A 10,801-nucleotide genomic window follows, 5' to 3' on the forward strand; every position below is an offset into this window, starting at 1 on the left:
GTGAAACTTACATATTCTAATAAATTAAAAATTCTCATTTCATAAATGAGATGTCACGTTTAGTATTTCACAAATTAAAAATTTTTTAATTAATTAATATATTTTAAAATTAATCAAGTAAACAATTTCAAACCCTAATTATATTATTCTCAATTCCACCCCCCGCCCCGCCTCCGCCTCCTCCTCCTCTATTCATTGTAAGCTCGACTCTCTCTCTCTCTATATGATTGCCCCTCTATTTCAACCAAACTACTGTGTGCATTCTAGAGAGAGAAAGTGATGGGTAAGCAGCCGGTGAGAATGAAGGCGGTGGTTTACATCTTGTGTCCATTCTGATAGAAGTTGATGCTAGGCATCTAGAAGGATCTACCTTGTAAGATCCACCACAAGACCTTTGAAAATTGGGTCAGTGCTACCCTTCTCCTTGGCCCTCTCGTCGGAACTCCTATGCGCAATGGTATCAGGAAAAGGAGAAGATGGAGCAAAGATACTGAAAATTTCGTGTTTTATCTTCTTACTAGCCATGATTTTGCCTGCAGAGCTGCAGTTGTTAAACTCTGGAATTTAAAATGCTCATTTGCAGGTATCTACTTCTATGACCTTCAACTTTTGTTAAATCACTTGATGTTTGAAATCTGTGGTGTTATAAAAAAAATTTCTGAATACCTGTTTTTTATTTTTCATGAATAAAGAAACAGACTTTGTTTAAAAAAAAAAAAAAAAGGTTGCGATGTTGAGGGGTTACCTTGGTGCTAGATGTTATTAGAGGTTTGTGAAGTTTTTTTTTGGTGGTGCAGGCAGAGGTGCTACCTATCGCAGTGGATCTAGCAATGGTGGTCGTCGGTGGTTTTGGCTGTCATGGTCACAAGTGTTGGTCATGGATTATTCGGTTAACTGTAACCATTAAAATTGGTTAATCTGTATTCAATAAACAATATGTGACCAATGAAAATGATAAATTGTGATCAAAGAATAATGTGTGGTCTAAAAAATTAATAATTCGTGACTGTTTAATGAGTTGTAATATATAATATTTGTGATATGTGACCTATACATTTTTTTATTTGTGACCAAAAAATAACATGTGACCTATAAATATTTTGATTTGTGATCGAAAAATAAGTTGTGACCAATAATTTGATAAGTTGTAATTAAAAATTAATTCGTGACTAATTAGTTTTTTATTTGTGACCGATGAACAAATCGTGACCTACAAATTTTTGTGATTGTAATATAAAATTTCTGATTTGTGACAAAAAATAATAAGTTGTTAATTAAATTGTTAATTTGTGATCACATTGTATAGATATGTGACTTAAATATATTTAATTAATAAAATAATTAATTAATAAAATTTTAATTTTTGAAATTTGAAACTTATTTTCTTATTTTTAAAATATGCCATACTTAATCTCTTTTTTATGAAAATTTTCTAATTTCTTATGAGTTCATAATGTGTTATAAAACAACCCCTACTTCGAAATGGGCTAATGAGTGCAGTCACGGCCCACAACTGCAACGATCCACACGAGCAAATAGAGTGGGGCACACAGCTGATATTCATTTTATATAAATTTAGATAAATAAAATGGATTTATAGTCTAGGGTTTCAAGCTCATCTCACTTTCCGAAAACCCCATTATCAGTATACTTCCCCTACTCCTAATAAAATCTTCTCTGAAAACATCTGTTTAAAGACCTTTTGCATCCAATTAGTGTTTTTCTCAATCTGAATTCTGGGTCTTCACAATTCAATCAAGAACTGTCAACTTGTTCATAAAAGGTATTGAAGTTCATACATGTAAGTAGCCTTTTCTTCCTTTATTCTGTTTCTGAATTTTAGGAAAGATTTTAATCTATACTGAAAAATTTGTCCAAATTGAGTTCAGTGTTGCTAAATTTATATTTTAGAATAAAGTTTGACTCTTGGGCGGGTCTGAGAATCATATGGGGAAATCTGGGGGCAAGAAGAAGAAGAGCGTTGCTAACCAGAACCAGAAGGTGTCTGGGGGAGATAATATTTCGACCCCTATCGTTAATGGAGGTGTTAATTTCGACTCATCAGATTTCTTGAAAAGAGCCCATGATCTAAAAGAAGAGGGAAACAATAGGTTTCAGGCTAAGGATTATTTGGGTGCTCTTCAGCAATATGAGAATGCTCTTAAACTTACACCAAAAATGCACCCAGACCGAGCTGTGTTCCATAGTAACAGGGCCGCTTGTTTGATGCAAATGAAGCCGATAAATTATGATACTGTAATATTGGAGTGTACCATGGCACTTCAGGTACAACCTCAGTTTGTCCGGGCTCTTCTAAGAAGGGCTCGTGCATTCGAGGCTATAGGGAAGTATGAAATGGCTACGCAAGATGTTCAAGCACTACTGGCTACTGATCCAAATAATAAAGATGCCTTAGAGATTTCAAGGCGATTGAGGGTGGCACTTGGCCCTCGTCAAGAGGCCCAGCAGGACCTCCAGAGTCGCCCTTCACCAGCAGCTCTTGGGGCCTCTGCTGTGGGGGCACCAATCGCTGGCCTTGGACCATGTTTGCCGGCCAGGCCTGTGCCTAAGAAGCAGGTATCTGCTGTAGTGGGATCTGCTGTACCAGCTACTAATAGTAAATCAGAAAAGTTTTATCCAATACTACCTACTGAGAACGGTCCCGAGACAAATACCCAATATCCGAAAGTTGTCTTGAAGCCTTTGAATGGTTCTTCAAAACCCAATACAAATGCTAATAAGGACAACCATAAGGAACGTTCGAGCTCTTCATCATCATTGGTTAACATTCAAGGGCAATCTGCTGGGGTTGTGACGCGATGGAGGCCACTGAAGCTTGTTTATGATCATGACATAAGGCTCGCTCAATTGCCAGTGAATTGTAGTTTTCGAGTGTTGAGGGATGTTGTTAGCAAACGTTTGCCAATGTCAAAATCAGTACTGATCAAATATAAGGATGATGATGGTGACTTAGTGACGATAACATGTACGGGTGAACTTAGAATTGCTGAGTCCGGTGTTGACAAACTTATTCCAAAAGACCCTGATACAGATCAAGGAGACTCAATTGGGATGTTGAGATTGCATGTTGTTGAGGTGATCCCAGAGCAGGAGCCTCCTGTGTTGGAAGAGGAAGAAGAGAAGCCTCTGGAGAGTGAAGGAACAAAAGGAGATGAGAGTGTGTCACAATCTTCAACAAGTGACTATGCTTTGGAAGCTGTGGATGCTGAGATTCCTAAGACTGAAGAGATAATTCCAAAGGAGAAAACTGAAAAATCAGAGGACCCTGAGTGCAAGGAGGTGGAGATGGACGATTGGCTATTTGAGTTTGCACAATTATTTCGTAGCCATGTCGGCATTGATCCTGATGCTCATGTAGATCTGCATGAGCTTGGTATGGAACTATGCTCTGAAGCCCTCGAGGAAACAGTTACAGGTGAAGCCGCCCAAAGCCTTTTCGACAGGGCTTCTCTGAAGTTCCAGGAGGTGGCTGCTCTGGCTTTTTTCAATTGGGGAAATGTTCATATGTGTGCAGCAAGGAAACGGATTCCCATTGATGAATCAGCTTCAAAGGAATTGATGGCTACACAGCTTCAGTCTGCACATGACTGGGTCCGAGAAAAATATTCTCTTGCCAGAGAGAAATACGAACAGGCACTCTTGATCAAACCAGATTTTTATGAAGGTTTGTTGGCACTGGGGCAACAACAATTTGAAATGGCAAAACTTCATTGGTCATTTGTATTGGCCAAGAAAGAAGATTTGTCGAAATGGGATCCTGCCGAGACTATTGAACTTTTTGACAGTGCAGAGATTAAAATGAAAGCAGCAACTGAAATGTGGGAAAAGCTGGAAGAGCAGAGAGCAAAAGAACTGAAGGATCCTAATATGAGTAAGAAGGATGAACTGTTAAAGAGAAGGAAGAAGCAGGGTAGTGATGTTGAAGGTGATTCCTCAGCGATAGGCGTTCAAGGTGAAATTTCAGCTGAGGAAGCAGCAGAGCAAGCTGCGGTTATGAGATCTCAAATCCATCTATTTTGGGGGAACATGCTTTTCGAGAGATCTCAGGTCGAATGTAAGTTGGGCTTGCCCGGTTGGAAGAGAAACCTGGAGACTGCAGTCGAGCGATTTAAACTTGCTGGGGCCTCCGAAGCTGACGTTTTGACAGTTCTGAAAAATCATGGTTCCAATGTGGAGTCTGCAGAAGGGAATGGAAAAAAGAATGAGGAACTGAACACGGAAGTGGATGATAAAGTAGATGGTGAAAATGTAGTATGTCAAGATTCCGGGAAGTAATATGATTTTAGGTGACACCTTTAATTGAATTCCTTAAAATTTCTTGTGTTTCAATTGGAGAGGAAGTGCCTTCTATATGCAGAATACTAGAGTTGAGTACCTGTAGCTTGGGGTATTCAGCACTGAAGCTTTTCAGTTTCTGGGCATGTCCCTGTATCGTCTTGACTTTCAAGCTGATTCAAATTTTTGCATTGAACTTTTCCCCAAATTTTATATGGCTTTGACCTGTTATAATTTGGTTCATCAGTTATATGAAACTTGATCTTCCTTTTGATTTTTACAAGAGAGAGAGGAAATTTCTGTGTTCTTTATCGATATTTGTGCCTAAACAACAATGATAGGACTTAATTTTCTTACCCATGGCTCGTGTTTGGATCTCATTTCAGATGAAAAGTAGAATTATGATATTTTTCACATATCTGATAACTAGGAAGTAGCAACGTTGGTTCTGCAACTTAATTACAAACCTTGTAAGATTCACCTATCTAAGATTGATGAATTTAGATGCTTAAATGTTAAATTGTTTTCACGTAGATTTCCTTGTGTCCTTGCATGAATGATTTTCTGAATCATGGTTTGAGGTTTTAGGAATGCAATGAAATTGTTACTCTCCGATCATGATGCTTTATACACTTGCTCGATTCGCATGTCTTACACGTGCATGACATGAGCAATTATAGTACCAAACGAGGGAGCGGAATTGTTCTTTAATTGACTAAGATTTGTTTTGTGGGCTCAGAACATCATTTGTTAGACAGAATTATAAAAAAAGTGGTATGCATGCAGCTGTTGATGTCCCTATTTCGGTAAACCATATGATTATGGCTATTCAACCTCGTAATTAACTTTCTAGCTTAAATTATTCTTACACTACGCAGATTTCTCTTTTGCCTTGTAAAAATGTCCCACTGAATGTACCAATACAAAGAAATTCTGTACACTTATAGTAGATTTCTTCAAGCAAGATAATAATTTTCATTCATAGTAGAATCACCATAAAATAACACAAGCCATGCACACACACGCTAAAATCATCCAAGCACTACGGACTCACTAGCTTCCATATGCATAACCACATGAACTTCGCGTAGAAATGAAGCGCACGCAGGGGGTATAGTACTGGATTAGATTACATGGATTAAGGCAAATAATATTCAGATAGTTGCAATTGGACCCAATTTAACTGTGCTTTCCATCTTCTTCATGGTTTCAAATCTGGGTTCCTTGGCCTGAAATTTGAGGCCAGCATAAAGTTTCATGTAGTCCTCAAACACAAATTTTGGGTATGCTTCTTTATTCTCCTCTTTCTCTACCAAGGCTTGTGCTGGATAGATTACAGCATCACTTCCAGGATTGTAGAATGAAGCAATAGACATTCTGTTCCCATCAGTTTGTGCTATCACTCGGTGCATCACACTCTTGTACTTTCCATTCGTGATCACCTTTCATATGATAGATATTCGGATTAGAAGGGTCGGGATCCAATTCGATATTTTGGTAGTGGGAAGAATTGAAATGGACATAAAGATATATACCTCAAGTTGGTCACCAATGTTTATGACAATGGAGTGACGCATGGGTGGGACGTCAACCCATTCCCCGTCTTTGAGGAGCTGAAGGCCACTGACCTTGTCATCCTGGAAGAGCAGGATTATGCCACCAGCATCTGTGTGTGGCCGGAGGCCCTTTATAAGTTCTGGCCGAGGACACGGGGGGTAGTTGCTGACTTTAGTGCCAAAGTTAGGTCCTTTAGCGCCACTCAATGCCTTCTTGAGGTAACCTTTCTCTAGTCCAAGATTTTCACATAGTAAATCCAGAAGCTCCTCAGCCAGTTTCTCCAATTTTCCAGCAAATTCCCTCATAACCTTCCTGTTATCATTCATAACGCCAAAAAAGAGTTTCATCAAGAACTGGGAAAACTCGCATGATATGTCTCGTAATATGGAATGGACAGTGGACAACATTCAGTTGCACCAAATAAGAACAAAATAGTTAAAAAAGAAAATCTTATTTATGTACCGTCTCTTCTTGTCCGAGTTCTGAAAGTTACCTGTATTCCTCTTCGAGATCAGGGACTTCCGAGATATTTGAAACAGGAAGATGGCGCAAGAAGAAAGTGCTTTCCCAGTCTAAATCATTTACTTCATTTTGAACAGCTTCAAGTCCTTTGCTATTCACCATTTCCTTAAATCTTTGTTCCATACATTTCTTGTAATGTTCTTTTGCCATTCTCTCCACAGTGTCCATGAGCTCATGAGATAGTCCATGATTCACCAACTAATTACAATTAAGAACACAAGACAAAAGACAAAAGTGATTATACTTAATATTCAGTTAATTTATTGGGATACGAAAATTATTCCTTTTCACCGTATTAGGCAAGAGATTGAACAAGACTAGACAACGCCTCCAAAGTTACCTCGAAGAAGCCCCAGCTCTCACAAGCATCTTTTATCATTTCCATTGTCGCTGCCCTTTCTTCTCCGTCGAGTTTCTCCATGTTGATCACTGGGAAAGTTGCCATCTCTCTCTCTCTCTCGCTCTCTCTCTCTCTCTAAATATGTTTATCTTTTGAGTATGTGAACCTCCCACTATGAATATAAAAGGTTCTTGTAGGGCTATTTATAGGGCTTAAGGATATTGTACCAGAAAGAAGATAATACAAGTAATGTAGCGACACCGGACACGTGTATGAAAATGTAAGAACTCGAAATTTACGGACAACCTTCTATTTTCTGTTGATTCACTCTAGCGAATAGAAGATTAAATTATTTATCGCAAAAAAAATAAAATAAATAGTAACGTATCCAAATCTAAGAATTGTGGGAACAAGACTCGTGATAAATGTATGTGATCACATATTGATGGACCCTTGCGAACTTTGGATGAGTCAGTAGACTATAGCAATGTATTTAAGTTTTTTGATCCTTCTATCTATGGTGGGGTGGGACCTAATTAGTGGCTCTTCTTTTGCTTTTTTGGGAGTCTTTGATAGACCTAATTTTGTGGTGGTTGCCACTTTTTACCATGCACGCCCCATTTTATTTGTTTACTTTTGCTACACTTTGTGTGGAAGTCTATGTTGAAGACAACGTTTGAAAATTGCCTCTCACTTTCCCATTAGCTTTCATTGTTCATTATTCCGGAAGTACTTTCGTTGTATTTATTATTTAACAAGTTTTTCATTGCTACAATATTCTTGAAAAGTCAAAATCTAAGCTATAAGAATTTTGTTCAATTTTTCATATGTAACACGTGAAATAATCTGACGAGAATGATAAAGATATTTTGAGAACGAGAGATTTATATATTTCATTGTTTTTTATACAGAATCAAAACAACGTTTGTTAATAACTAAAGTAGACTGAACAACGTATAATCTAAATTTTCAATAACGAAATGAAAGGAAACATTTCTATTGCAAATGGTATTCAAAGAATTATAGTTTAATGTAAATTAGTCACTTTGAAATTAAAAAGTAAGGAAGAAGAGGAAGAAGACGTGACGGTCTCGACATCTACGAAGTTGCCTCTCACTTACCTAGTAACTTTTGACCATTATTAATTATAGTAATTTTTGTTACTTTCTTAGTGCTTATGATGCACACATAAAAGTGTGTGTGTGTGTGTATTGTTTGGTCTTTTACCATATCTATTAATATATTTATTTATCTATGAGAAAAGCATAATTATTTTATACATATTGATTTATAGAATATCAATTATGGAGTACATGAGTATAATTATTGATTGAAAGCTCGTATTTTTTAAGAAAAATAAGATGGTCATTGGTTCCTTTCCAATCTAATCGTTTGCGTATTTAATTTAATATTCGAAATTACTTTATTATTTTCTTTAAACTTTGAATATTATAATTATTTAAGATTTTAGTTAATATAATTTAATGGAATATTACGTAAGAAATTCATATCTCAACGTCATCCATTTTAAGAGATCTTTTAATACATGGAAAGTTTCGAAAAGGTCTTAAGATTTTGTGGCGGAGAGTGAAGAATTCCCATTTTTAGTGAACCGTAGGCGTCTAAGCCATGATATTTCCTTGCTCATTGGATTTATGATACCATTTGAAGTAGTGCATGAACACACGCGTTTATAGGCAACAATTATTAGAGTTCATCAATTGATTTTGTATTAAACCATTTGTACAGAAAATTTTCTACAGAATTTGACCAGATTACTCTCACGTGTGGGACCTATCGTAAATAAAAAAATGCCAAAAAATACCCCCACCCACCTCCTATGTGTGTGTTCCGGCAGGCTTCTGTATGAAGCATGATTGATTTTATATGGAATCCCATTTTCATCTTTTGTAACATTCTTTTGTAATTTTTTGATTGTTAGGTAATGAAAGAAAATAAAGTATTTTTTATTTAGGAAAGTTGAATGTAGATGATTTTTAATTCGACTAGATTCAACAATATTTTTTTATTCTAGTTCCGACAAAGCAAGCTTAAGGTATATTCTTTTCATTTTAATTGTGTTCCTGGGTAAAGTAAAGTAGATAAAAATAATATTAGACTGTACTGAATAAGAAAAATAAATTAAAATTTTATTTATGCAAACAAAAGATTATCTATTTTAATCTTTTTCTTTTTAAATGAATATATATCCTACCTTATCTCCCCCGATTAAGCACCTCTTTAATACAGATTCTTTAAAATTTATCTTCAATCACGCCTTTTTCAAATAAAGTATAATTTCGTATGTGAACTCATGACTTTTCCGTAATTTTTAACTACAAATATTCCTGACAAATCTCTTTTCTCGAAAAATCTACATCAAACAGATAATCTCTTCTCGATTTCACATTGAGCTCCACCAAACGCTAATATAATGGGATGCGAAGGGATGGGATGGCTCCCACTAGCTCCCCACTCCCGTGTGCATTCCCGTACATATGGTTGAAGTGACAAACATCCTTTCTTTTGTGGTATATAGTAGTTAAGCATGCATCTAATGTTTCAAATAAGACCACGTCGATGAATTTCTACCACTCTTATTCAAAAAATTTATTTCAATTAGACAATGAAATGAAGTAAATCCATGACTATAATTATAAGCAAGAAGCAACATGTGGCTTGTGGCCCTGTTGCTTTTGCATATAGTTGCTGGTTCTATGAATCTCCATTTTTATGCTTTCTTTCATTTTCTGTTTGGCCCAATTCTGCAAATGGAATTATTTCTTAGGTCCCTCAAATGCAACTAACTCACATCACAATATGGTTGTGCTTTGCATTACTGTTTTTAGGGATGATGTTTTTCATTTGTGTCAACCACTTTGGATTACAAATAATTCGACCTTACTTGTAAGTTGATATTTGTCTATGTTACATACGTACCATTTTTGGCTGAACTTATGAGATGCTTATACCTTGAAAGCTTAGCCAAACATGTAGGGATGGAAATTTAAAATGTCAAAATTAAAAACCGCGGTTAACTGAACTAAACGGGACCAAAAAAAAAAAAAAAAGAACCGATGGTGCAATGGAACGGATATGGTATTCGATTTTAATGAGCCGGTTCGGGGTGATGCGGGTATAGTGTTTACGTCGTCGTTCTGAACCGAACCGATTACCTATTAAATTTATTTTTTTCATCTAAATAGTAATCAACAACGCAAATTGTTTGAAGTGCTCCAATATAATTCACTCGACTATCAATTAATAACCAGCATGTGTGACTTTTTTCATAAATTTTTTTTTTCAATTTGACGACTGGACCTATGAAAAATAATTTGTTTTCATGATTATTAACCTCCCTGAACCGAACCGAAACCGACTTACGTGGTTATGATATGGCAAAAAAATTGGTGGTTCGGTTATGGTTTTGGCCGAACCGACCCCGAACCGAACATTTACCAACCCTACAAACATGTTTATAGTCTGTTAGAGAATTAAATTTTTTGTTATGGTTCTAATGGACGAGAAACTCTCAATCCCCGTTTGAAACTTTTTCTTCAAGATATTAATCAAATTAAATTATATTAAAACTATATCATAATTGTAAAATGAACACGTCACACTTACATGAACAACACAAACATGTGAGTGTGTTGAACCTAATTATTCTTTGAACCTCTGATTAAATTTAACTATCATTTTGTGCAAATTTTTAAATTGGTTAAACATTATGCAATTTTTTTTTATGCTAAATAAGGATAGACTGAAAATATAAAAATAATGCTCAAACCAAATGATAAGGTGGTTATTCACTAGAAAAGACCCAATCCTTAAACCTGTCCAATTATTTTGATATAAGTAATGTAGAAGGTAATTGATTATTTGTGATTTACATCTGTTTAATCATTAGCCAATGGGAAATGATGTGACAAAAGATTAGACATTCTTTGGAGTATAATTGTGCAAAACACATAACAATGTTGCCCAACGAAAAATAAAATACACAATCTTTCAAGAAAAAATTATAAAAATATTAAGTAATTTTATTTCAGTGAAAATTATGTATTTACCCTTCTTATGGTAATA

General features: G+C 35.8%; 2 protein-coding genes and 1 pseudogene across 2 annotated transcripts; 2 read left to right on the top strand and 1 right to left on the bottom strand.

The window, feature by feature from the left end:
- Nucleotides 1-228: 228 nt before the first annotated feature.
- Nucleotides 229-635, top strand: LOC111408171 (annotated as a pseudogene).
- A 954-nt stretch (nucleotides 636-1,589) lies between these two features.
- On the top strand, nucleotides 1,590-4,611 carry LOC111407171 (protein CLMP1-like). Its single transcript, XM_023036500.1, has 2 exons — nucleotides 1,590-1,801; nucleotides 1,912-4,611. The coding sequence occupies exon 2, from the start codon at nucleotides 1,948-1,950 to the stop codon at nucleotides 4,294-4,296; it is 2,349 nt and encodes a 782-aa protein (XP_022892268.1). The 5' UTR covers nucleotides 1,590-1,801; nucleotides 1,912-1,947; the 3' UTR covers nucleotides 4,297-4,611.
- Nucleotides 4,612-5,243: 632 nt separating this feature from the next.
- Nucleotides 5,244-6,910, bottom strand: LOC111407173 (1-aminocyclopropane-1-carboxylate oxidase). The gene is made up of 4 exons (XM_023036502.1): nucleotides 6,716-6,910; nucleotides 6,347-6,573; nucleotides 5,832-6,165; nucleotides 5,244-5,738 (listed from the first exon to the last, which is right to left on the bottom strand). Exons 1-4 carry the CDS (start codon nucleotides 6,818-6,820, stop codon nucleotides 5,451-5,453), a joined length of 954 nt encoding a protein of 317 aa, XP_022892270.1. The 5' UTR covers nucleotides 6,821-6,910; the 3' UTR covers nucleotides 5,244-5,450.
- Between the last annotated feature and the right edge of the window lie 3,891 nt (nucleotides 6,911-10,801).

The sequence above is a fragment of the Olea europaea genome, chromosome 13, assembly GCF_002742605.1.
Source record: "Olea europaea var. sylvestris chromosome 13, O_europaea_v1, whole genome shotgun sequence".
NCBI lineage: Eukaryota > Viridiplantae > Streptophyta > Magnoliopsida > Lamiales > Oleaceae > Olea > Olea europaea.

Excerpts from the sequence above, each read along its gene's own strand:
- LOC111407171 (XM_023036500.1), top strand. The coding sequence starts at position 1,948 with ATGGGGAAATCTGGGGGCAAGAAGAAGAAGAGCGTTGCTAACCAGAAC.
- LOC111407173 (XM_023036502.1), bottom strand. The coding sequence starts at position 6,820 with ATGGCAACTTTCCCAGTGATCAACATGGAGAAACTCGACGGAGAAGAA. Across the intron at positions 6,574-6,715 it reads AGAGCTGGGGCTTCTTCGAG|TTGGTGAATCATGGACTATC; the intron begins GTAACTTTGGAG and ends AATTGTAATTAG. Across the intron at positions 6,166-6,346 it reads GATCTCGAAGAGGAATACAG|GAAGGTTATGAGGGAATTTG; the intron begins GTAACTTTCAGA and ends GAATGATAACAG.